Source organism: Odocoileus virginianus, chromosome 9 (assembly GCF_023699985.2).
Source record: "Odocoileus virginianus isolate 20LAN1187 ecotype Illinois chromosome 9, Ovbor_1.2, whole genome shotgun sequence".
In the NCBI taxonomy this organism is placed as follows: Eukaryota; Metazoa; Chordata; class Mammalia; order Artiodactyla; family Cervidae; genus Odocoileus; species Odocoileus virginianus.
This window is the reverse complement of record NC_069682.1, coordinates 68,344,400-68,371,010: the sequence shown is the minus strand read 5'-3', so window position 1 is coordinate 68,371,010 and position 26,611 is coordinate 68,344,400. Positions and strand designations below refer to the sequence as shown.

Sequence of the window (26,611 nt, the reverse complement as noted above, 5' to 3'; positions counted from 1 at the left end):
TGGAGACCCTGGTTTGATTCCTGAGTTGGGAAGATCCACTGGAGAAGGGATAGGTTACCCATTCCAGTTTTCTTGGGCTTACCTGGTGGCTCAGCTGGTAAAGAATCTGTCTGCAGTGCACAGTGCAGGAGACCTGGGTTCGCTGCCTGGGTTGGGAAGATTCCCCGGAGAAGGGAAAGGCTACCTACTCCAGTATTCTGGCCCGGAGAATTCTGTGTACTGTATAGTCCGTGGATTTGCAAAGAGTAGGACACGAGCGACTTTCACTTTCACTTTCCAATGGTTAGACTGTTCTTGGCCCTGGGGCTTCAACATTCGACACAGTGAAATTCGCTGTCTTCACGGGGTTTACCTTCCATGTGGAGGAAGCTAGTCAGTAAACCGACGGTGTAGAACACGTCAGAGGTGGTGAGCATCAGGAAGAAAACCACGGCAGGGCACGGGGCAGAGAGAGGATCAAGGACAGCTTGGATAGGATGATGTTTGCTCACAGTGGAAGCGAAAGTGAGAGCTGCCGGATGGGGAGAGGATGGTTAGAGGCAGGGAGTAGAAGGGCAGAGGATCGGACTTCCTTGGCTGGCCAGTGGTTAGGACTTCATACTTCCCCTACAGGGGACATGGGTTCAATCCCTGGTCGGGGAACTAGGACCCTATATGCCATATGGTGCAGCCAAAAAATTGAAAAGAAGGGCAGAGGACCATGTTGTTCTCCCATTTTACAGTGGAGGAAATGGAGGCACAAGGAGGTTAGTAATTTGCCCAGAGTCTCACCGTCAGTGACAAGGAGACCCAGGACTTAAACCTGGGGCGGTGTGGTTTGCCAGTGATCTAATTGGGTGATCCTCGACCAAGGGTGATTTTTGTTCCCACTCCAGGGGATGTTTGGCCATGTCTGGAGACATTTTTGGCTGCCACGACTGACCTGGAAGGAGGACTAGCATCTATGGGCAGAGGCCAGGGAGACGGGTTAGACCTCCCACAGTGCACAGGACAGCCTGACCACTAAACAATAATGCGTCCCCTTGCCAACTGTGCTGAGGTAGAGAAACCCTGGTTTAAATCCATGAAAAGCGCTTGACAGAGAATGTGATACATCGTAGGTACTTGATAAATAGTAACTGAAGAGGAGGAGGGAAATGGTTTGGAGAAGATTGCAGGGCAGAAATGAATTCAAGAAACAGTACATGTTGGATGAACCTAGAGAATATTACACTTAGTGAAGTAAGTCAGACAGAGAAAGATAAATACTATACGATAACCCCTATATGTGGAATCTGGAAATAATACAAATGAATCTATATACAAAGCAAAAACAGATTCATAAACATAGAAAAGAAACTTGTGATTACCAAAGGGAGAGAGGGAGAGATTGGGAGTATGGGATTAACAGATTCAAGCTACTGTACATAAAATAAATAAGCAACAAAGATGCACTGTACAATAGAGGGAATTAATTATAGGACTTCCCTGGTAGTTCAGTTGGTAAAGAATCCGCCTACCATGCAGGAGACCTGGGTTCGATTTCTGGGTTGGGAAGATCCCCTGGAGAAGGGAATAGCTACCCACTCCAGTGGAATTGCCTGGATAATTCCACGGACAGAGGAGCATGGCAGGCTGCAGTCCATGGGGTTGCAAAGAGTCAGACATGACTGAGTGACTTTCACTTCACTTCACTTCTTCACAGGGAATTATATTCGATATCTTATAATAACCTATAATGGAATTTAATTTAAAAAGAAAAAAAAAACTGAATCATGTTGCTATACACCTAAAACTAACACAATGTTGTAAATCAACTATACTTCAATTTTTTTAAAAAAAGTACATGTAAATGAATCTGCCAGTTAATAGAACTCATGTGATGCTGTTTGATGGGTGAGTATTTGGGCAAGCTACCCCTGGGAGGGTGCGTGCAGGTGAGGCTGGTGGTTGGAGGAGGTTGATGAACCAGGCGGGGCGTGAAAACCCACGCTGGGCAGCCATCAGCCTCTAAAAGACTAACCAGAGGACTGGTCTCTCTGTTCTCTCCCACCCCGTGTCTCTCTCCCCGTCTCTCTGGACCACTCTGCCCGGAAGGGGACAGCCGGAGGTTGAAGGGGGCCATCCAGAGGAGCACGGAGACCGGCCTGGCTGTGGAGATGCCCAGCCGGACCCTGCGCCAGGCCAGCCACGAGTCCATTGAGGACAGCATGAACAGCTACGGCTCCGAGGGCAAGTGAGTGCGGGGCCCGCAGTCGTCTCGGGTGTGGGGTGGGTGGGAGGGATGCAGCAGTGCCCTCTAGGAGCCCTGGGTCAGCCTCAGGCCAGGAGGGGTGCTCACTCTGGGCTCCTGGGTCATCCTCAGCCTTGGAAGGGAGGTGATGAAAGGCAACGATTCTCCGAGGAGGTGTGAGTGGGACATGGATCTGGTACCCAACTATCTGGGTCTCAACCCTAGCTCCACTGCTCACTGATGGTGTGATCCTGGGCAGGTCACCTCTCTGGGCCTCAGTTTTCTCATCTATAGCATGGAGACAGTAGTACCAACCTCATAGGGGGTGGTAGGAGGGTTAAATGGGTTAATATTTATAAAACACCTGGCACAATGGCTGCCACAGCAGAGGTTAATGAAAAAAGGGGATTGAGAGGGGTTTTGTTGGGATGGTGGTTATTTCCTCTTTAACTCTCTTAGTTGCCTTAAATCCCAATTGGTTTTTAAAAATATGTACTACTGCCTGATAAGGAGTTTCACACACATCAAGTCATAGCACATGAGGTCCAGCTGGCTCCTCGCCTGTTTCTCTCCCCCGGCTGTACATCAGAATTGCCGGGAACTTGTTACAAATACCAATCTTGGGACCCTGAATCCAAGCCACTGACTCAGACTCCATGAGGGTGGAGCTTGGGAGTTCCAATTTTAAAAGACTCCCTGGGACAAGATCAGTCTCGACTGGGGCTCTCACTGTCCGGCTTCCATGGTGGCACAGGCTGTAAAGAATCTGCCTGCAATGCGGGAGACCCGGGCTGAATCCCTGGGTGGGGAAGATCCCCTGGAGAAGGCAGTGGCTACCCACTCTAGTATTCTTGCCTGGAAAGTCGGATGGACAGAGGCGCCTGGTGGGCTGCAATTCATGGGGTCGCAAAGAGTCGGACACGACTGAAGCGACTGACATTGCACTTTCACTTTGAGAATTTTGGGAAAGCTTGGAGCCTGCTTTCCCCTGATAAATACGCAGATGTGCACCCTAACACACACACACCACACACACTCATTCTCATATGCGTGGTCACACAGACGCATTTCATTTTAACTGTAGGGGGCTCCCAGATTCCCCTAAACCCCCCTGCCAAAGAAACTGTGATCCACTGTGACTTCTTCATTGTACAGACCAGGGCATTCAGAGAGGTTGAGGGGCTTGGCCTGGATCCCACAACACGTTCATAGGTCTGGAACCCAGGCATCCAGACTCTTAGTGGGGCTTGTATCACAGTACCCCATTGCTTCATTGTCTCAGCCTTCCTCAGCCAGGGAGGACAGGGGTATCATGACCCTTCTCAAGCACACGAGACTGGGGCGTGGAAAAGTTAAGCCCCCTGCTGTCCAGTATGGTAGACCCCAGGCGCATGTGACTAAGTGTAAGTGAATGAAGATGAAATATTCTGTTCCTCTGTCGCTCTCACCGTATTTCAAGTGCTCAGTGGCAGCCTGTGTTCAGCACCCACCGTATTGGACTGTGCAGGCGCTGGACATTTCCATCAGTGCAGAAAGTTCCACTGGATGGCTCTGGCTGAGTGGCTCGTCCATGGGCAGACACCCTCCAGTTTCTGCCCTGCCTTGCAGCTGGGGGCCCTGCCGCCTGAAAGCCTTCCCGCCCCCAGCCCCTCCTAAACTGGGCATCTCCGGTCTCTCTGAATGGCCTTGCCTTGGCAGATGCTGCTGGTCCGCCCACCTCCTAGGGAGACTTTCCGGAGGGCGAGAAGAGGAGGAGGACATGTGGAAGGCAGAGGGAGAAGAGGAGGATGAAGGGAACAAATGTTTGCTTTAACCTGAGAAACTCGGCAAGACAGCGAAACGTGGAGGGAGGCAGTCTAGGTGTCAGGGTAGCAGTGGGTCCCTGCTGAGTTTCAGGGGATTGGGAGATTTGGATCCTGGTCCTGGCCTGGCTGCTGACCCCGAGTGGCCTTGGGCATGTCCCTAGTCCTCTTTAAGCTTTAAGGAGGCTGATACACGTCTCGTCTGTTAGCCTCATGGGCAGGTCAGAGGCCCAGGTTGAGGAGGTGGTATCACGGTGCAGGGAACAGCAGCAGGGGGTCAAACCTACATTCCAGTTTTCCAGAAGAGGAGCTGAAGGCTCAGAGAGGCCACAGGACTTGTCCACGGGGATCAGCGTAGGAGGGTGTCGTGAGGAAGAAAGGAAATGATGCTTGCACGTGACAGGTGCTTGGGACGTGGCTCTTGTCGTTTGCTGTCACCTGCTTTAAGGGCCCAGAGAGTCAGATTATATTACAAACATGTTCAAAGTCAGGACTCTGGAGTCAGACAGTACTGATTGGGCCTCATTTCTGCTTCTTCAGAGCTGTGTGACTTTGGGGAAAGTTACTTTACCTCTCTGAGCCCAGTTTCTTCATCTATAGAAAGAGGTCCAGAATAGTACAGACCATTAATAGAGTTGTTGTGGGGATTCAATGAACTAACATATGTCAAAGCACTTAGAACAGTGGCTGGCACATTGCAAGCATTTTTGTTACTATAGCTATTACCGTTGTTTGTCAATTCAGCCACTGTTATTTGGGCATTTTGCTCCTTGTTATAACTGTGTCTATAATGTGCTTAGTACAAGGTAAGCATGGAATAAATGTTGGCGGTAATGATTATGATTTTTAAAAAATTTCTTTCTTTACTTGGCTGTGCCAAGTCCTAGTCGAGGCATGCAGGATCTTTAGTTGTGGCATGTGGGTTCTAGTTCCCTGATCAGGGATGGAACCTGCGCCCCCTGCATTGGGAGCACAGAGTCTTAGCCACTGGACCACCAGGGAAGTCTCCTGTGATGATTATTATGATTGTTAAAAGGTTTGTGGTGGGTGTCTTGAGATAGTTGAGGAGGGATCAGGTGGGTTTGAGGGTCCTCTGTCCCGCAGAGGGGAGAGTCTTGCCCTCCTGAGAGGGACCAGGTCTTGGTGGAGCCCAGCCAGGTGCTGCTACCCACCCCCAACACGCACCTGGCTGAGGAAGGGAGGTTGAAGGGATGGGGGGACAGGTGGGGACACTGAGTGGTAGTTGGCCTCCTCTTTGTTTTGAAGGTATTTTGGGCACTAGCAGGACCCAGATGCCAGGCTGTGAAACAGGAGGGGGTGTGACCGTCCTCCCCCTGGGCTTCTGCCAGCCCAGCTGAGGCTTACAGAGAGCCAGTGCCTTTGTGCAGCCCCCACCAGCCTGCAGCCCCTGGCGCTGCAGGGCATGTGTATTCCTGCAAGTGGGCCCAGGGATGCTACCATGTGGTTTTCATTCAGCACCTACAGTATGCCAGACAGTCAGACCGAGCACCTCGGAGACCCTGCCTTCCACTGACCACTCAACTAGTAGTGTAGTGAGAGCTTCAAAGGACAGGCACAGAGAACTTTGGAAATGCTGTGTCCTCACTAGACTCAGGGCTGGGGAAGGGGTTCACATTGGGGTGGGCCATTCTGCCAGTGATGATCGTTGGGCTCCAGGTTACACAGTACCAGTTACAGTGGGTTTAGCCCTTGCTGCTCAAAGTGTGATTCTCAGCCCAGCAGCAGCACCATCCCCTGGGACCTTGTTGGAAGTGTAGCATCTCTTGGTACTTCCCTGGCAGTCGAGTGGTTAAGACTCCACAGTTCCACTGCAGGGGGGAGGGGTTCCATTCCTGGTGCAGGAACTAGGAGCCTAAGATCCCGCCTACCATGTGGCACATCCAAAAAAAAGAAGAAAGGAAAATAAATGCATCATCTCAGCCTTCTAACAAGATCCCCAGGTGTTTCATGGGTTAAGGTTGAGAAGCTCTGGCTTAAGGGTACTTATGTTCTAGAGCGAACACTTTATAAGAGCACTTGCTATGGGCAAACACTGTGCTAACTGTTTTTACATTTATTGACTCATTTAATTCTCCCAGTAACCTGCTAACCCTGGAACTGTTAGTATCCTCATGTTACAAATGAGGAAATGAAAGCCAAGAGAGGTTAATTAAATTGCCCAAGGTCACATAGCCAGAGTGGCTTCCCTGGTGGCTCAGACGGGAAAGAATCTGCCTGCAATGCAGGAGACCCAGGTTCGATCCCAGGGTTAGAAAGATCCCCTGGAGGAGGGCATGGCAACCCACTCCAGTATTCTTGCCTGGAGAATTCCATGGATGGAGGAGCCTGGTGGGCTACAGTCTGTGGGGTTGCAAAGAGTCAGACATGACTGAGCAACTAACAGTTTCATACAGCCAGTGAGTGACATCAATTTTGGGGATTCAAATCTAGCATTTGGAGTCTGCCCTTAACCATTCTACTCGACTCCCTCCCTCATTTAATGACTGTGTCTATCAGGATTTCCAGAGGTGGATGCTTCCAGCATGGTTTGGTGGCTCAGTGGTCTCTCCATCTTTTACCCTCTGCAGACTTCAGCATGGTGGACCAGTCATGGTTTATCCCTGGGGACTGGGGAATAGTTTTCCTTCCCAGTGCCCCCCTTTCTGCCTGATGGAAAAGTTAGTTCTGCATGTTAAGGATGGAAGGGAACAGCTATGAGTTGGGCAACCAGCCAAGCTCCCACTCCCCACCTCTCTGAGCATCTCCCCAGATAAAGGGCAAGGATTCAGTACTCCTGAGGAAGGGCCAGGAGAATGGTACCTCCCCAGACCCCTCATCCATCCTGAGATACTCCCTGGTGACCATCTGCTTCAGTTTGGATTTCCCAAAACCAGACGCAAGACATGGATTTGAGGGCAAGCATTTCACTTGGAAGGTGATTCTGGAAAACATGGTGGAGGAACCCATAAGAGAGACAGGGCAAGGGAGGCATCCAGTAACGTGTGTTGAGAAGCCAGCTGCCACTGTGTGTATCCAGAGCTTAACCTTGATGGGGTCTCAGAACCAGCCTGACACAGGTGCCTGAGAGTCACTCCCTGGGAGGCCAGGGAGCTGGGGTATTTATATTTCCACTCTTACTAGTTACTGGTTGACGGCTGCTCACGGTTAAGTCTCCTGCCCTTCCTTTGGAAATGAGGGCTCCGGAGACCAGAGAAATTCCTTGTGGGCCAGAGAAACGTAGCTAGAGGGATGCAGGTGCCAACAGTTAGAAGTCTGTGAGCACCGACATGGTGGGAGTCAGAGGATGTGGGGGATGACAGCAGAATCTAGTACCTTCTCTGAATGCACAGCACCACTGTCTTCCAGCTGCCCACACCAGAAGGCTCTCCCAGACGCCTCTCGCTCTCTGTCACTCCGTATCCAACTCTTGACTGGGCTCTACCGTTTCACTCCCAATTGTGCTTGACTCCATCCATCCCCCCTTTCCCCCAGCCATGAGGCCACTCACCACTCTTGTCTGGATACCTGCAAGTCTCCTTTGTGGTCCGAACTGGGTGGTCTGTCACTCAGCACTTATTTTCTCTGGATTCTGCCAGCCTCCCCCCTTTCCCCCACAAGCTGTGTGCCCCAGCTCCATCACTGAACCTCTTGCCCTGCCCTCCATCTCACCTCCTGGTCTTTGCGTACATTGCTCCCTCCCCCTGACACTCTCTTTCCTACCCCTCCTCCCTCTTAGCCCCCTGACTCATTCCTCCTCCAGATCTCAGCTAAGAACATGAGTTTTATCCCATGTGCCACCTCCATCTGAGTGATTGTGGCTCCCTGAAGTGCTGTGTTGGAAGGGTTCTGAAGTCCAGTCCAGGCTTGGTGGGAGCGTTGGGGTTGATTGATAGTGTCCGTCCTGGGAGTGGGCAGGGGAAATCCGCCACTCCTCTACCTCCATCCGCAGCTTCCACAGCCGAGTCTTCCCCCACCACAGCGCCCAGCAGTTCTGCTGTACTTGTTACACATGTCTGTCTGTCCAGGCACTTGAGTCTGGTGCCTATTCAGTCTGGGGCCTGGCCCGCAGTGGGTGCTGCAAATCTGGATGAGTGATGGGTTGGGACTGTGTACCCACATATGCATGCACGCATGCACTCACATGCACACACACGCATGCCTCTCCTTCCCTCCCCTCCACAGCCTCCTGCATCCTACATCCGCCCTGTAAACCCACAGCTCTCCACACTGGCTGCCGGAGGCCCTCCTCCCTCCCTCTGCCCCTCGTGGTCCTGTGGTGTTTGGGTCATCGGCACATGGCTCCCTGGGTGTCCGGGTCACGGTGCCCACAGCCCTGGAGAGCAGAGTGTGAGCTGACGGCAGGGCCACTGCAACCAGCCTCAGGGAGGCTTCTGGTCAAGGCTGTCTGCTTCATCACCGAAGGCCCGGGAGTTCGGGTCGGTGGTCAGAACCTCCTTCCCCTTCGCCCCTTCTGTTGTTTTGCAGACATCATGCCCAAAGGACAAACCGGCACCGGATGTGGCTAGCGGCTAGGAGATGGGGATTTGTTTGCTTCTGTTTTATAAGCACTGGTATTGGCTGAGTACTTGACTACACCGGAAGCAGTTCTAAGGCGTTCATCTCACGTAATCCTTACAGTCGCACCAAGGGTGTGGTACCGCTGTTCACTCCCGCTTCTCTGAAAAGCAGACCCAGGGTCTAGGCAGCAAAGGCTGTGTCTGTACGACCAGTGAGTCGGGGGAATCAGGGCTCATATCCAGGCCTGCCTGACCACAGAGCCAAGACTGCAGATCCCTATCTGTCCCGGGGAAGCCTGAGGTCCCCCTGGGACATGGAGACAGTGTAGCAGGTTGAGATGAACCCCGGAACCAGACTCCCAGGTTCAGATCCCAGATCAGCCACTTACCAGCCGTGTGATCTTGGTCAGGTTACTTAACATTTCTGTGACTTGGTTTCCCCTTCCGGAAAATGGGTATTCATATAGGAAGTATCTAGCTTGCACAGAGTTGTTAAATGAGTTAATATTGATAACTTAGTACTATCAGCACTTGGCTCATGGCAAGCTTTTGATCAATAAAAAATAAATCAAATCCTTGGCTTCACGCTCAGGAGCTACATTCTCTTGGCCCAGGACGGGTGGGAGCGGGAGGCAGGTTTGGGAATGTCCTGAAAGCTTGAGAAGCTGGAGTCAGGGTTGGCTGATGCTGTATATCCTGGCACATGGTCAGTTCTGCTACAGTGCTTGTTTTGAAAACGCAAATCTGTTCCAGCATAATTCAAGTATTCTGGAATAATTGGAGCACAATATAAATTTTGCCTTTGCTCAGGTGTGATTTCATCCGTGAGAAACAAAAGGGGAACTCAGGAAACTACACCCGTAAGGGGCTGCATGAAACACAGCCCTCGCATCTGCCTGCTCCCTCAGCCCCCCACCCCCTACACCGGGTGTTACAAGTTCCCACCCGTCCATTTGGAGAGCCCTCCATCACCACTTCGCAGTAACTCACACTGCAGACCTGCTGACACTCATTTCCACAAGCAAATGTCAAACTGCCTTCAAGGTAGAGCACCATGTTTATTGCAGTATCTACGCATTTATTTCATTTTTAAAAGGCTTCTTTTTTTACATTGGATGCTTAGATAGTGTCACCGACTCAATGGACATGAATCTGAGTAAACGCCAGGGGATAGTGGAGGGCAGAGGAGCCTGGCATGCTGCAGTCCTTGGGGTCGCAAAGAGTCAGACGTGACTTAGTGACTGAACAACAGCATAGCCGATTAACAGTGTTGTGATAGTTTCAGCAAAGGGACTTAGCCATAAATAAACACATGTATCCCTTGTACCCCAATCTATTCTATGCATTTCTTAACCATTTTACAGGTGTAAGACTGTGCTACTATTTTTATTATGTCTTTTATTGTTGATAAACTTTTGGGGTGTTGTGCCCCTAACCATATTTTCCCCATACTCTCTGTGATTTTGACTGCAGGGCTTTGCCCTGCACTGTAGTGTTTAGGAATGTATATTTCATGTTACAGCAGAACTGGCTGTATTGCACCCTCTGTGAGGCTGTGGGAGGGGGGACAGATGGGCGATGGAAAGGTAGGGGTAGGCAGTGAATGGATAACAGAGAACCCGTGAACCTTTCAGGACCACATAACCCATGCTCATCATGAGGGCTGGGCTGCCTTGTAATTTCCGATGAGTTGAGACAGGCGATCCATCTGGAAAACAGAGTGGACGTCAAATAACCCAATTATTTCTTTAACCGTGGAAAACAGGAAAATCCAGGGGCCAAACCGGGCTCAAAGGTTAATAATAAAAGACAATGGGTTTCAGCCTCACAAACCAAACTAACAGGATTTGAGAGGCAGGAAATCTCATTTCACCATTAACACAAAATAAAAGGCCAGCAGAACACAAGGTTTAATCCCGTTTCGGGTCTCTGCCTCTGCCCGCGTGACATGCATCCCTTGGAAGAATCAGCTACTGTAGCCGCGCCCCCGACCCTACCCCCAGATGACCTGTGCTTCATCTCAGGCACCCAGGTACTGCACTTCCTACTAGGTTTGAAATCAGAAGTACCATGAAAACACCACAGAGAGGGAGAAGAGGCTCTCCCAGGCCAGGCAGCAGAGACCCGCTGGCCACAGCGTCCCAGTCCTTTATTCATCCAGCCAATGCTGTGTACATTTGCTAAGCACCTTGCCTGTAGTATCCTACTGACTCTCTCCAACTTAGTTGGGTGATTTTATACATGCAGCTCAGAGAGGTTACCAAACTTACCCCAGGTTGCACAGCATTGGAATCCAAGGTCTATATGATACCAAAGTTCAGTCTCAGCCAGTAGGCTGGAAAGCTTCCACTTTCCACTTCCGGGCCAGCCCATGAGATGTGGGTTCAATCCCTGGGCCGGGAAGATCCCCTGGAGCAGGGCATGGCAACTCATTCCAGTGTTCCTACTCGGGGAATCCCGCGGACAGAGGAGCCTGGTGCACTACAGTGCATGAGGTCACAAAGAGTCAGACATGACTGAAGCGACTTAGCACACAAAGGTTTGGCAGTAAAAGCAACGAAGACCCAGAAGAGCCAAAAATTTAAAAAATAATAATAAAAAAACGTGTATTGAGTTCCTACTCTGGAAGGCCTGGTCTCAGTAGTAGCAAGTATGTGGCACTTAATAGTAATTCAGCATGCTCTTTCCCGTTGGGAATGGAGCCTCTGAGTAGAGATTTTCAAATCATTGAAAACTGGTATAGTGCAGGCAGCCAGCAAAGGAAAGAAGGGCTGTACCCAGTCCCACGGTCGGTGTGGGCACATCTGCAGATAAGATTCAAGGGCAGAGACACCAACAGCTGGCCAGACATCACACAGCAAGCACTTGACCAACGAGGAGTTAGAGCAGCCCTGACTCTGTGGCTTCTGCCTTCTGTCCTTCTCCCGGGAAGACCCCCAAGTTGGAGCAGGGTCTCTGATGCAGTTGGTCTTCTGGCCAGCAGGGACCTGTCACCACTTGATTCTTCCTCCCTCTAGCCCTGTGGAGGAGGGGATAACCCATTCAAGGTTTCTGGGGCGTCAGCCTGGTTCCTTGGCAGCCAGCGAGGCACCCTGGGATGGGAAATCAGGCAGCCGCCCAGATATTATAAACAATTACCGCTAATTACCAGGCCTGCCAGTTCCCTATTGTCTGCTCACAATCCCACCAGACACTGAGGAGCAGACAGTGACGATGTTGGAGGAAACTTTCAATTTCAGGCTCTAGAAGGCCTTTCTCTGCCTGGGAGGTGGGCCCCTTTGGTGCCTTAGAACCCATGAGGCACTGCCGTTTCTTGGGCTTCAGGAGCCCAGACCCTCCTCACAGAATGGACTCCTGACCTTCAGGAGGCTGAGCTGGAAAAGAAACCAGCGTGGAGGAAAGGCCAGATCACCCGCTGTGAGAGTCTTGGGGTTCTGTGAGAGGGCAGGCCATTCGCAGGGCTCAGTTCTTGTGACTGTTTGTCTTCAGGATTCTCAATTTCCCAGAGTCTTTGTTTCACTGAATTTGGATCAGCTGTCTCACCCTGGATCTATCAGCTCTGATCAGGGGACAAGGTACTGCCTTAGTTTAAGTCAAACCAGTCTCTTCAGTCAATGACCTCTGAGTTAATAACAATGACTTAATACAAACATTTATTTTTTGTTCATGCAAACTTCAGCACAGGTGTTCTGGTCATTGCACCTAGCCAAACTCCTTTATTCTTTTTTAAAATAATCCAGTGAGTGCTTATGATTCCTCTGCTCTCAGATATTTAGAGAATTTCCATTTTCACTCTTATAAATCATCCATGGGTAAATACAGTCCTTTTCTCCTCAACATCCAAAGGCCCACAACAATTGGTTTCCCTCTTTTTTTTCCTGAGACTGTCCTTTGCTGTGTTCTGTGACATTGTATGAACCTGCAACATTGACCTTCTCCAAGGTCCTGAACTAGACTCTCTTGCCCCTGCCTTGTCTCCATCACCCTCTTGGGAGAGAAGCACTTTCTCCTGCTCCTTACTGGGCTCCCTCACCCTTGTGGTGTCACCGTCCTGAGGCCCTCAGGACCCCCTGCTGATGACTCTGCTCAGTGTAGAGAGAAGATAGTGTGTGGGAAGTGACCTCCTTTCCTCTCGCCTTGTTACTGGGCCCTGGGTATCCTTCGGCCCCCCAGGTCAAATTCTCCTTTCCTGGTCCATTCTGGGCCACTGCATTCTGCAGTGATTCCTCTCTTCTGATGACCTCTGAGCTCTCACAACCCAAGGTGAGCAGGTAGGGGACTGGTGGTCTCGTAAGAAGACAGTCGTCCTCTTTAGTTGTTTCTTTGGGGGCAGCACATTTGTTTGCCCAGCAGAACGGTAAGTTCTTTGTGCATGGAGTCTTCTCTTGTTTGTTCCTGCAGCTTGCTTGGAATTTTATACGTAAAGATGCAGATACTCTTGGGTGCCGTGAATTGGGCAGTGGCCTGGTAGAGCAGCAGGCACTGCCATTTTCTAGTCCTCAGGCAGCTGTCTTTCTCACTCTAGGCCTCAGTCTTCCAATCTGTGAAATTGGGTCAGAGGACACTTTTCCTGGAGCTATTTGCAGAGCTGGAGAGTGAATCTTTTGCCAACTGTGAGGATTTGTGATTTAGCAGCGAGGTATAAAGGCAGACAGCTGTGGTTCAAACACCAGGGAGCATGTCTAGGGTGTGAAAAGCTGGGTACAGCCATAGAAGACCGTAAATGAGTCATTCTCTCTGAAGAACTGGAGCAAAGGTGGACAGAGTGGTTCGGAAGCAGAAGGGAACATCCTCGGGGTGAAACCAGATACCCCTCTGGCTCCTTCAAGGCTGACAGCCCAGCAGGTTCCCCTGGAAGGAAGCTGGGGACAGGGTGGGGGGCTGCTCTTAGGGCAGGAAACGAAGCATGCAGTGCCTTCAGTCGAAGCCTGAGGTAGTTGCCCCTTCCTCCTAAAAGACCCTGTGACAGGCTGCTGTGAAATCTGGCACAGGATGTGCTTGTTCAAAGTTAACTGTGATTCTTGGAACATGCCCAAGTGGAAGGTCACCCAGGGTTGGCCTTAAAGGTGTTGTATCCATGTGCTGACTTTGCCCTGTGAATTCTGGCTTCAGACTGGGCCGAATCTGCCTCTTTACATGAATAATACTGATAAAGGTTAAAAAAAACAAAAAATGAAAAAAACCTCAACCTCCTTTAGCTGTGGCGAGGATCCTAAGACAAAATGGGTTACAAGTGCTTTACTTCTGAAGATAATAGGTACATCAAGCTTGGTGTTTAGTGCCTGATCTCACTAAGTTTTTTCAGTAGTCATGTATGGATGTGAGAGTTGGACCATAAAGAAGGCTGAGTGCTGAAGAATTGATGCTTTCAAGCTGTGGTGTTGGAGAAGACTCTTGAGAGTCCCTTCGACAGCAGGGAGATCAAACCAGTCAATCCTAAAGGAAATCAACCCTGAATATTCACTAGAAGGACTGATGCTGAAGCTGAAGCTCCAGTACTTTGCCCACCTGATGCAGAGAGCTGACTCATTGGAAAAGACCCTGATGCTGGGAAAGATTGAAGGCGGGAGGAGAAGAGGACGACAGAGGGTGAGATGGGTGGATGGCGTCACTGACCCAATGGACATGAGTTTGAGCAAGCTGCAGGAGATGGTGAAGGACAGGGAATCCTGGTGTGCTGCAGTCCATGGGGTCGCAGAGTCGGACGTGACTGAGTGACCGAACGACAACAATAACTCATTAACTACTTATCAGACCTAGGAGACGGGAGTGTTATTATTCCCATTTCAGAGATGGGAAAGAAAAACCTAAAATTGGCTTTAGCAAAATAATAATAGTTGTTGTTGACTTACATAACCAGAAAGAAAAAGAAGTATCTCTTGCTTCAGGTAGAGTTTGATCCAGGAGCTTATGCAGTGCTGCCTGTGTGATGGCCTCCTTCATGGGCTGCTGATGGCAACGAGAACAGCAAGAGGCTCCAGGCTTCTGTCTTAGGTGCAGATCTCATGAGAAAATAGAGTCTCTCACTTCCTACAGTTCAAAGAAAGCTTCCTAGGCCGATTCTTGTGGGCTTGGGCGAGACGCCCAACTCTCAACCAGTCACTGGCCAAGGAAGGAATGGCCTGCTTGGCCAGGCTGAGCCCATGTGAGCCTCTGAAGCTGGGTCTGCTCTGCTCCGCGGGAATCAATGTCTTGAGGAGGGGGCTCCCCAAAGGAGATTTAAAATCTGGTTCCCAGAGGAAGGGGGTGGATATTTGGCAGCCCCACGGCAAGGACAAGCGTGGACCTCCGGGACTGAGCCACTGGTGTACTTTTTTTAACTGTCCAGTGCAAACCAGTCCTCTGGGGCTCATGTTAAAAGGCAGTTTCTGATTCACCAGCTGGGGAGTGGAGTGGACCACCATTTCCGTTCTAATTAGCTCCCGGGCAGTGCTGCTGGTCCCTGGACCACACTCTGAGTATCAGCCCTAACCCATAGAGCCAGACATGGACAAGCATCACCTCCTGAGAGTCCTACCTGGAAAGGCAAGTGACATCATGCCCATTTCATGGAAGAAGAACCTGACACTTGGCAAGGAGAGGTCAGACAGGACATAGAAACTAAGCCCTAGAATTTTGGAGTCAGAGCGGAGATTTTAGGGCCATTAAAGTAGAAAGGAAGAAGCTGAGAGCACACTGGCCTGCCTGAGACTGGGAGATGGATGTGGATAGAATCGCTGTGGAATTAGGGAGGTTCTGGAGCTGACTGCCTGAGTCATCGAGTCCTCAGTTGGCCCCCGGGAACGTCTGTTTTTGTCTCATTCTTTCTTGCAGCCTTAACTATGGGGGAGTTTGCCTGGCATCAGATGCCCAGTTCAGTGACTTCCTGGGCAGCATGGGACCGGCACAGTTTGTGGGCCGCCAGACCCTGGCCACCACGCCGATGGGTGAGTGTCCCAAGACCTGTTCCAAAGTGGGTGGGGGTCCCCACCAGAAGCCCTGTGTCTCTCCTCTGCCTGGGTTACATCCACTGAGCACTCGGCCTGGAGCCCAGGTTGCATCTGCCAGGCGCTCTGCAGAGCCCGGGCACTCGGCATGGGTTTGGTTCTGGTTGGTTTGTGGCTGGGAGCAGGGGAAGGGAATTGCATCCTCAACAGAGAGGAGGAGCTGAGTCCTTGATGGAGCTTCCAAGCCGCTTCCCAGTCTCAGCTCTTGGGGCCTGTTGCAGGGGACGTGGAGATCGGCTTGCAGGAGCGGAACGGTCAGCTGGAAGTGGACATCATCCAGGCTCGGGGTCTGACGGCCAAGCCAGGCTCCAAGACACTGCCAGGTGTGGGGGCTGCCCACCCGTCTGCAAGGCGGGGGTGGAGGTCTGGGAGGATGTCCCGAGGGGTAGCTGGGTCTAGAGGAGAGAAGATGGTGTCCAACTGGGGGTCTCCTTCCCCCTAAAGCTAGTGACTCCTGTGTCACTGGCAGTTTAGAATTTATTCTGGAGACCCAGTTGAAATTGTCCATTGACCTTGTCCACCTCCTTGACTGCACTGAGCTCCTGGAGGTTCAGAGACCATCTTTGGTTTTTTTTTTGTGTGTGTGTGGTTCTACCATTTGTGATTCTACCCTAGCACCTGGTAGGGTGCATGGAATGCCTTGAGTGTTCAGCAAACATCGGAGTGAGTGGGTCAGCCATGAGTGTGTAAGCCCAGGAACGGTGGGCAGGCCAGGGACTGAGAGAGGGAAAGGGTGGGCAAAGGGACAGGCAGGCAGGACCCCTCAAGAGGGTAGTGTAGACCCCAGCCAACCCTGACTGCACCCCACCCCTGTTGCCTCGTCCCTGGACTCCCTGGAGGCACCCCGATCCCCAGCAGTGGGTCTCTTTGCTGCACCCTTTGCCCACCATTGGAGGCCCAAGCTACAGCTCACCCTGCTGACCTCTGTCCTTAGCGGCCTACATCAAGGCCTACCTGCTGGAGAACGGCGTCTGCATTGCCAAGAAGAAGACCAAAGTCGCTCGCAAGTCGCTGGACCCGCTGTATAATCAGGTGCTGCTGTTTCCTGAGAGTCCCCAGGGCAAAGTCCTGCAGGTGAGGGGCCAGGGGCGGGCAGGGGGGTGCCCTCTGCAGGGCCTCACCTGGAGAAAGCAGGGCACTCTGGTGGATCTGAGCGCCACCATTTGTGGTGTGACTTGGAGCAAGTTCCTTTCTGAGCCTCAGCTTCTTTATCTGTAAAATGGGGATGGTAACAGTAGCCACTGGTAGTTACCAGCGGAATGCGTGCTTCGTGCGAAAAGGTATTTGCAAGTTTGGCCTGTAGTAATGATGATCACCATCATCACCAGCCTCTGGAGGCCAGGGGCTTAGCATGGAGTGCAGTGCTAATAGACTGAAAGCCTTTTGAGGATCCAGAGATCTTTGGCTCCCTGACTTTTAGGAAGATCCTAGTGGTCACCTTGGAGAAGGCAATGGCACCCCACTCCAGTACTCTTGACTGGAGAATCCCATAGACGGAGGAGCCTGGTAGGCTGCAGTCCATGGGGTCGCTAAGAGTCGGACATGACTGAGCAACTTCACTTTCACATTTCACTTTCATGCATTGGAGAAGGAGATGGCAACCCACTCCAGTGTTCTTGCCTGGAGAATCCCAGGGACGGGGGAGCCTGGTGAGCTGCCGTCTATGGGGTCGCACAGAGTCGGACACGACTGAAGCGACTTAGCAGCAGCAGCAGTGGTCACCTAGGGCTTCCTTGGTAGTTCAGCAGAAAAGAATCCATTTGCTAATGCAGGAGACATAGGTTTGAAGAAGGAAATGGCAATATACTCTAGTACTCTTGCCTGGGAAATCTCATGGACAGAGGAACTTGACAGGTTACAGTCCATGGGGTCAGAAGCAACTCAGCAACTAAACAAAAAACAACAAAAGATGTTTGCTGAAACTAGCGATAGCTGCCCATCGTGGGGTCGGCAGGGCCCAGGCTGGATGCCTTAGGAGCCACATGCCTACTCTCTTTGAGCTGCCGTTTGTTTTTGTTTGTTTGTCTTTGTTTTTGAAAATACTTATTTTTTTGGCCACTCTAGGTCCCAGTGCAGCACGTGGACTCTTAGTTGTGGCATGTGGGATCTAGTTCCCTAGTTGACCAGGAATCACACTCGGACGCCCTGCATTGAGAGTGTGGAGTCTTAGCCACTTGACCACCAGGGAGGTCCCTCAGAGCTGCTATTTGGGCATCTCTAGTTTACACCTCAGTCTCTTTCTCGTAACCTGAACAGGCAGAACACACAAGGGTAGGGCCAAGGTGTTACACGTCTCCAAGACAGTGGGCTTTTGGCAAACTGAAAAGTCCAAGTCCTGTCTAGGACACAGTCTTTCAATTTGTAGGTTGTGACCCATCAGCAATTTATGAACTTGGTTTAGTGGTTGTTTTGTTTTTTTTAATGGAATGGAATAGGAAATAGGAAAGAAATGGAAAATAGGACTAGGAAAGAAAACATTTCTCATTCTTAGTAAGGCAAGTCTTATTTGGTGGAACCACGTGCTTCAGTTGTGAATCTCACGTGTTCATTGGATGATGATTTAAATGTCTATCTTGCTGTATATATCAGTCAGAATAAAGTTTGGAAAAATCTTTCTGATCTAGAGGTAGTCAAAGACAATTTAAAACAACCAGAAGACCATCTGGGGGCCACACCTGTGTTTTCCGGCCTGAGCATCTTTGTAGAAGCTCCAGAGCACAACCTGTCTGGGATGCAGAAAGATAGAGAAATAAAAATATGGCATGTGGGTTCTTGCTGCTGAGCCTTCTGACTAATGTCAGGGCAAGACAGACCCACAACAATTGAGTGATGCCAGCTGTGTTCATCTGCTAAAGCTGCCATAACAAAATACCATAGACCTGGGGTCTTAGATAACAGAAGTTTACTTCTTACAGTTCTGGAGGCTAGAAGTCCAAGATCAAAGTGTCACAAGTTATGTTTCTTCTGAGGCCTCTCTCCTTGGCTTGTAGATGGCCACCTTCTTGCTGTGAACTCATACGGTTCTTTTTCTACACCCAGGCATTCCTGGTGTCTGACTGTGTGTCCTAATCTTCTGTTCTTATGACAACACCAGTTAAAATCACATGCGACACTAATGGCCCGTTTTAATGTAATCACCTTAAAGGACCAGTCTCCAAATACAGTCACGTTCTGGAGTTAGGGCTTCAATATGAAATTGAGGGGCATGCAGTTAAGCCCATAACACCGATGATAACAGATCCATTCACACACTCAGACTTGGGCTGCTTTTTTTTTTTTTAATTGAGGATATAGTTGCCGTACAATGTTCTGTTCGTTTCTGCTGTATACGGAGTGACTCAGCCTTCTGTGTACATATATCCCCTCCCTCCGGGGCCTCCCTCCCACTCCCCAGCCCCCTAGGTGACCACCGAGCACCACGCTGGGCTCCCTGTGCTCCACAGCAGCTCCCACTAGCTCACAGTTTTACACATGGTGTCCGATCAGTTACCAAGGGGGCATTGACAGCTTATTAGTTGAGTGACCTCGGGCAAATGATTTAACCTCCCTGAGCCCCAGTTTAAACAGCTGTGAAATCAGAATCCTGTTTTATAGTGTTGTTGGGAAGACTGAATCTAGGGCTGGTTTAGCCTTAGAACAGTTCCTGACATGCAGTAACCAATAGCCGTGGCCCGTGTTGTTTGCCTATCTCTCTGCATGCTTGAGGAACGGCTTACAGCTTACAGTGAGCCTCCACATTTATTATCTCCTGTGATCCTCACCCGCCAGGTAAGCTGAGTGTGGATGATTCCATTTACAAACAAGAACCCTGAGTCTCGGTGAGGCTCAGTGACTTGGCCCAAAACGACCTAGACAAGACTGGAACTTGACCCTACATATGTCTGACCCTGAAGTATGTGCGTCAAGACAGTAGGTCTTGTGAGCGATAAGCCAGCCCACGTTTAGAGAGGGGCATTAGAACCTGAGGAGAGCAAATGAGGGTCCGACAGCCACAGAGAGCACCTGTCTGGCCGCTCTAAGAGGAAGGTAGAATGAGGAGTGGGGAAGGTGCTGCACAGATGAGTCTGTTGGAAAAGCAGAAGGAGGCTAGTATGTGTGTTCTACATGTGGCAGCCACTTTTAAAAAACTGAAGTATAATTGATTTACAATGTTGTGTTACTTTCCAATGTGCACCAAAGTGATTCACTTTGTTTTTTCAGATTTTATTCTACTATAGGTTATTCCAAGATACTGAGTATACTCCCCTATATGTTTGTGTGCACGCTTAGTTGCTCAGTTGTGTCCAGCTCTTTGCAACCCCATGGACTGTAGCCCACCAGGCTCCTCTGTCCATGTGGATTCTCCAGGCAAGAATACTGGAGTGGGTTGCCATGCCCTCCTCCGGGGGATTTTCCCAACCCAGGGATCAAACCCAGGTCTCCCACATTGCAGGTGGATTCTTTACCATCTGAACCAGCAGGGAAGCCCATAGTCCCCTATGCTATACAGTAAATCCTTGTTGCTTTTCTATTTTATATATGGTACTTTGTTGATCCCATGCTCCTAATTTGTCCCTCCCTTCCTTTCCTTCCCTTCCCCTTTGGTAACCATAACTTGTTCTCTGTGTCTGTGAGTCTATTTCAGTTTTGTATATACATTCATTTGTGTTATTTTTCTAGATTCCACATTTAAGTGATATCATATAGTATTTGTCTTTCTCTGTCTGACTTCTTCACCAACTATAATATATTCTAGGTCTATTCACCTTGCTGCAAATGGCAGTATTTCATTGTTTTTAAAGCTGAGTAATATTCCATTTTGTGTGTGTGTGTGTGTGTGTGTGTGTATACATATCATATCTTCTTAAGCCAGTGGTCTGTTGATGAGCACTTGGATGGTTTCCATGTCTTGACTGTTGTAAATAGTGCTGCTGTGAACATTGGGGTACATGTATGTTTTCAAATTAGAATTTTCATCTTTTTCCAGATATATGCCCAGGAGTGGGATTGCTGGATCATATGGTAGCTCTAGTTTAAACTTTTTAAGGACCCTCCATAGTGGCTGTACCAATTTACATTCTCATGAAGAGCAGAGGAGGATTCCCTTTTCTCCCTGTCCTCTCCAGCATTTATTGTGTGTAGACGTTTTGATGATGGCCGTATTGTCTGGTGTGAGGTGATACCTCATTGTGGTTTTTGATTTGCATTTTTCTAACAGTGATGTTGAGCATCTCTTCATGTGCCCATTGGCCATCTGTATGTCTTCTTTGGAAAAAGATCTGTTTAGGTCATCTGCCCATTTTTTAATTGTTTTTCCCCCAATATTGAGTTGTATGAGTTGTTTATCCATTTTGGATATTAACCCTTTGTCAGTCTTACTATCTGCAAGTATTTTCTCCCATTCCTGTCACTTGTCTTTATGTTTTTTGATGGTTTCCTTTGTTGTGGAAAAGTTTTTTCTACGTTTGATTAGGTCCCACTTGTTTATTTTTGCTTTTCTCTCTTTCGCCTTGGGCAAGCGATCTATGAAAATATTGCTACTGTTTATGTCAGAGAATGTTTTGCCTAAGTTCTTTTCTGGGAGTTTGATGGTGTCATGTTTTAGGTGTTTAAACCATTTTGAGTTTACTTTTGTATATGCTGTGAGAGAGTGTTCTAATTGTATTGATTTACATGTGGCTGCTCTACTAACCACTTTTATTTTTTAAAATTATTTAAAGTTTTTAAAAAATCTTATTTATTTTCTTTATTTGTCTGTGCCAGGTCTTAGTTGGGGCATGTGGGATCCAGTTCCCCAACCAGGGACCAGCTCAGGCCCTGCATTGGGAGAGTGGAGTCTTAGCCACTGGACTACTAGAGAAGTCTCAACTACTAACCCCTTTTAAAACCTTTATTTCTGAGGATCTGGAAGCAGAGGGCAGATGGATGAGGGGGGTAGGTAGGACACTCACAGTGTAGGGTCAGCCATCAAGTCTGTGCCTCAAAGATGGGGTAGGTGGAAAGAAAGAGCAAGATTGGAGGCAAGCAGCCCATCATCCAGGAGCGTCTGGTGGGACCTGAGCCATTTTAGGGTGGTGGACTCCCGGGCCTCGGAGACGAATAAGGCACGCGGTGACCCCAGGTTCCGTTTCTGGGCCTGTGAGCGGCGTTGGCAGGATCCGAACCACGGTGTCTCTTGCCCCGCAGGTGATCGTGTGGGGCAACTACGGGCGGATGGAGCGGAAGCAGTTCATGGGCGTGGCCCGCGTGCTGCTGGAGGAGCTGGACTTGACCACCCTGGCCGTGGGCTGGTACAAGCTCTTCCCCACCTCCTCCATGGTGGACCCAGCCACGGGCCCCCTGCTCCGGCAGGCATCCCAGCTGTCCCTCGAGAGCACCGTGGGGCCCTGCGGCGAGCGATCTTAGTGCCGGGGAGGGGGAGGGGCTCCCCGAGATGGTCCGGAGACCGCCCAGCCCCGACCTGGGACCCCAGGCCCCGGGGCATATTGAACAGAGGAGGCCGGGGTTCTCCCCCACCCAGTGGGGAAGCTGAATGGGGAGACCTGACCCCCCAGGGCCCCTCCTCACCCCTTCTTTGCCTCCTATTCCCCGAGACCTTCCCTCTCCCGATGGGATTGGCTGCACTTTTGACTTGGCCGGTTCTTGACCTGGTGGATGTGTCTGCAGTCCGGAGAACGGAAAGATCGAGGCGGCAGGGCACACCATCCTCCTGCCCCCGACTCTGTCCGACCGCACCCTCTTTTTGCCTCCTTGGAAGCTCGCTGCCCGGAGTCACGTCCAGAACCCAGCGGTCATCTCCATGGTGCCAATTACCAGCAAGTGTCTTTCCTGCGGCACCGGGTTCAGGCAGCTACTCCTGCCCCCCGAGCCTACGGGGCAGCTTTGCAAGGATCCGGCGCCAGCTCCGGGGGCCCCGCGTCCCCGACTTGAAGAGGAGCTCGGGCCTCCCTCCGCCTGCCCATGGAAGGAGCTCTGCCGCCGACTGTTTGAGTCCATCTGTCCGTCCCGGCTCTAGGACACGGGGTCCAGCAGGGACCAGGGGAAAGGAAGGGGCTGCCCGGGGACTGGCAGGGACCCCCAGAGCACTGGCTCAGTGGGGTTGTAAGAAGCTAGTTTGCACACTGTGGGCGGACTGGAAAGAACTCTGTTGGCTGTGTTTCGACCGAGGAGCTGCGGGACCCTGATTTTCGAGAACCCCAGCCCCAGAGAGCTCACCAGTCTCTGAATTTGGGGGATGCTGGTTTGGAGAGGGATTCTGAAGAAAGCTGGGATTGGGACTGATGGTGCCAAGGCAAGGAATTCCCAGGTAGGAGAATCCCTCCTTGTGGAATGAGGTCAAAGGTCATCTTGTCTGGCCCTCTGCCTCCAGGCTAAGGGCCTGGGGAGGCACCCGAGCCCCCCAGTTTTAGTCTTTTTAAACCAACCATCCTGTACTAAGGGCAGAACCCACTGCTCCGGCCTCAGTGACCTTGGCTCAAGGAGAGAAAGACAGTGAGGCGAGACAGGAGTGTGAGAAAGGGGAGATTCCTTCTTGAGCAGGCCCAGGGGGCTGCCTTCCCGGCCCTGCCCGGCCCGGTCCTCCCCGGAGCCTTCGGAAGCCCTTTTGCATGCGGGGAGGACGCAGGCTGGTCCCTTCTGTAGAAGCACATTTCTGCCACCTCCCCTGGGAGGCACCCAGCCACCCACACCCCACACCCCTCCCATCATTCCCTAGTCCTGCTGTGTAGGACGTAGTCTTGGTTAGCCGGGTAGGCTTAGAGTGCCTGGCCCTGGGCCTGGTCTTAGCTTCACATAGAGTCCTTACAGAGGGGATGGAGAAAATTCCAGGAGGCAGCCTTCTCCCTGCCGGCCTGGCCTGGGTCCAAGCCTGGACCTGGTTCAGGGGAGGCTGGCCCCTCCTCCTTCTCCTCCTCCTCTCTTTCCTCCCCCTCCTCATGTAGGGTTGTAGCCAGAGCCGCCCCTGACACTCAGATGTTCTGATTTATTACCCTTGGGACTGATTTTATTTAGGAAGCGCTTCTGAGGATGTGGGCCTTGGCAGAGGGGGCCTGGGCTCCATCAGAGGAGGTGGCTTTCCACTGAGGATTGCCCGACTATGTTCTGTCCCACCTTGTCCCCACTCCCCACCCCACCCCCCCCTTTAGGCTGTGGACCAGGTGAGTCCTTCCACCTGGAACTCCCTTCTCCCCTGGCCTGTTCCCAGCCCTGGGCATCCTTTGAAGTCCTGGTTGAGTTATAGCGCCCCCGCTGCATGGGCATGGGGAGATGGAGGCGCTCCCTCCTTGGTTCAGGAGGCCTTCTGAAACTGAAATCCCAAGGCTGGGGCGGAGGCAGCGGGGTTCAGAATTGGCCCCTCCCCTGTGCTTTTTTTTTTTTTTAAAAAAAACCAGTGTGATTTCTCTGCCGTTTGTTTATTACTCACCATTCGGAATATTTTGAGCCAGGAGAGCGCCTTCTCTCTCCAGCTGTCATTGCTCTGGTAGTTCAGGGGTAGCATTTCAAAGCCGGGGTGGGGCCTGGCTGTCCCAACCTGAGGACAGGGGGGGCACAGCCTTGCTCCCCAACCTGAGCCCGCCCTGGTGGGGGGTGGGCCTGCACAGCCTTTATAAAGAGAGAAGGCGCTCCAAAGCAATAACATCCTGAGGGTGGTCACCGAGGGCCCCCCTCAATGACTTTCTGTTCGTTCTGTGGTTTCTCAGCTCACCTCCCGGAGGGGTGGCATGGCATGGGGGCTGGAGCCCTCTTTCTTTGTATCATCGTTGTGAGCACATGGCCGCCTTCCAAGGGGCTCCGACCATTGAGTGTAGGGACCCCCCCTCCCCGCCCCATCTGTCCTCACCCAGGGATGGGGGCTTGGGGAGGGAGTGGCTGGGGAACCTTCCGGCCCGCTCCTGTCTGATCCTTTGCCAGCTCAAACTCCCCCATTCGGAGAGGAGCTGAGAGGGTGGCACTGGGGGAATTAGGGGTGTTGGGGGACCTGGGGGTCTCTAGGGGATGGTGGTTCTTTTTTCAGTCTCTGGGCCAAAGGTCACATGCTGGAGTACAGTGGGAGGGAGTCATCTCCACTTTTCTTCTCTGGAATCTGCCTGTCACACTAAAAGGAAAGGGGCTTTGGGACCATCAGTGAAATGATTTCTATCTTAACAAAGAGATCACAGGCCCCTGGGGTCACCTGTGAGTTCACAACACTGGCCATCTGGGCCTCCTCAACCTCCCAGAGGCTGAGCTGGAGCCAGGGCAGGACTAAGTGGGGCCACCATCTCCCCCCGCCCCCAATATTTCCTCTGCCCTTCTCTCCGTGGCCTTCTCCCAGGGGCCTTGAAAAGATGGGCAGTGCCGATTGTTGTCCATCTGACAGGGCAGGAAACCGAAGCTCAGCATCAGTAAGTGGCTTGCCCAAGACAAGACCCCTCAGCAATGAGGCCAGAGCAGAAGCCGCTCTGTCCTTACTCCAGGGGACAGCAGACCATTGCTCCTGGGCACATCTGCCATAAGGACCTGTGATCTTTAGACCCTGCTTGCTTGCATCTCAGTGGGCCAGTAGCTTTTCTGGGCCTTGGGTTTGGGGGGAAGGGTTGCCATAGAGACCTTGTTCTCTTGGGTGGGGGTTGGGGGGTCTGCCTTGACTGATGTGAGGCTGTGCAGGCCGTGGTCCTGGTCTTGATCTTAAGTGGGGACTCCCCCCCACTCCAGAGACCACAACCCCTCTGGGACCATTCTGAGGGAGGGGCCAGACACCACTTCCTGGGGGTGTGTGGGAGTGAGGGGGGGCGGTGGTACTCACCTTAAGGCATTTCCCCCCCAAACCTTCAGATGGAATAACAACGGAACTTCTCAGAGTGCTTTTCATACCTTTTTGTTTTCAAAGTGCTTTAATCTCCCGTGTACTCTCACAAGAGCTCCTGGGCAGTCAGTGGGGGCCTGGGTGAGTTATCAGCCCCATTTTACAGAAGAAGCTGAGGCCCGGGGAGGGGAAGGTGCTCGCTAAGATCCCACTGTGAGTTGATGGCTGAGCCCAGATCTCCAGCGGTTCAGATCTCTTTTCTTCAGTGCGGGGCAAAGCAGAGTTGAGGTCATGCACTTGACAAGCTGATCCACAGTCCAGCTCCTTACATCTGGAGCTCATGGGCACATCTCAGCGGTGAGAGGCACCGCTGAGCCCCGCTGCCCTTGGAGCACAGCTGTTGCGTTAGGCAAGGCCACCTGCATTTATTTATTGAGCAGCAGCCCTGTGCCAGACCCAGGGGACGGGGTGCCCCGACTCCATCTCCCACTGTCCTGTAACGACTTGTCTGGGCTCCAGGAAGCCCATGTCTGTATAGCGGCACCTCTGAGTGGACGGAAAGCTTTCGGGTCCATGAGCTCATCTGACTCACAAACCCCACCCGGGAGGCGCTGACTGTGCCCGTTTGACTCATAGCTTCTGTGAGGGCAAAGTGGAGACTTGAACCGGGGCCTTGGAATCAACTCTGAGCCCTTTCACCCCACCACTGCCTCCTGAGGGGGTGGCAGGAAGGCAGACCCCTGGTCCTCAGGCCCATTCTCCATTCACCTTTCCCCTCTTCCCTCTCCAGGAGCAGGAGCCCCTCAGGCTTTGGGGGAGGGAGGGTTTCTGGGGCCCCTGGGTTGGAGCAGGTCACGTTGCATTGTGTTCATGACCATGTAGCTCATGTTGAAAATTAAAGTTTTTGGCTTTTCTAACCCAGCCTGCTCTGTTTTGTGTTGATGCAGTTCTCTCTGGGATGCTGAGGGCCGTTAATTTTAATGACCTGAGTGCTGTGGGATGTCAGCTTTGTTAGTGTCCGTTTATGGGTCTGGGGCCCATCCCGGGACCACTTCCAGAGATGCACAGGAGGAAATGGCACTGGGTGAACCCATTTTACAGATGTGGAAACTAAGGCCCAGGGAGGGGATGAGAATTCCCTGAAGTCCCATTGTGGGTGATTGGCAATAAACAGACCTCACAGTTCCCAGAAGAGACTGTGGCCCAGGGACTGCCCTGGCAGTCCAGTGGTTGACTCCACACTTAAGAGAGTAAAGATTTGATCCCTAGTCAGGGAACTAAGATCCCACATACTGTGCAGAGCGGCCAGGGGTTGGGGTGGAGGAGAAGAC

The 26,611-nt window shown here is 51.5% G+C and overlaps 1 protein-coding gene across 1 annotated transcript in view; it reads left to right on the top strand.

The window, feature by feature from the left end:
* RIMS4 (regulating synaptic membrane exocytosis 4) overlaps positions 1-26,197 on the top strand; it is a 70,132-nt gene extending 43,935 nt beyond the window's left edge. Inside the window, exons 2-6 of the mRNA XM_020911476.2 lie at positions 2,077-2,215; positions 15,345-15,457; positions 15,739-15,840; positions 16,452-16,591; positions 21,683-26,197. Of these exons, the coding sequence (XP_020767135.1) occupies positions 2,077-2,215; positions 15,345-15,457; positions 15,739-15,840; positions 16,452-16,591; positions 21,683-21,901 (713 nt within the window). The 3' untranslated portion in view covers positions 21,902-26,197. The remainder of the gene's footprint in view (positions 1-2,076; positions 2,216-15,344; positions 15,458-15,738; positions 15,841-16,451; positions 16,592-21,682) is intronic.
* Positions 26,198-26,611: the final 414 nt, after the last annotated feature.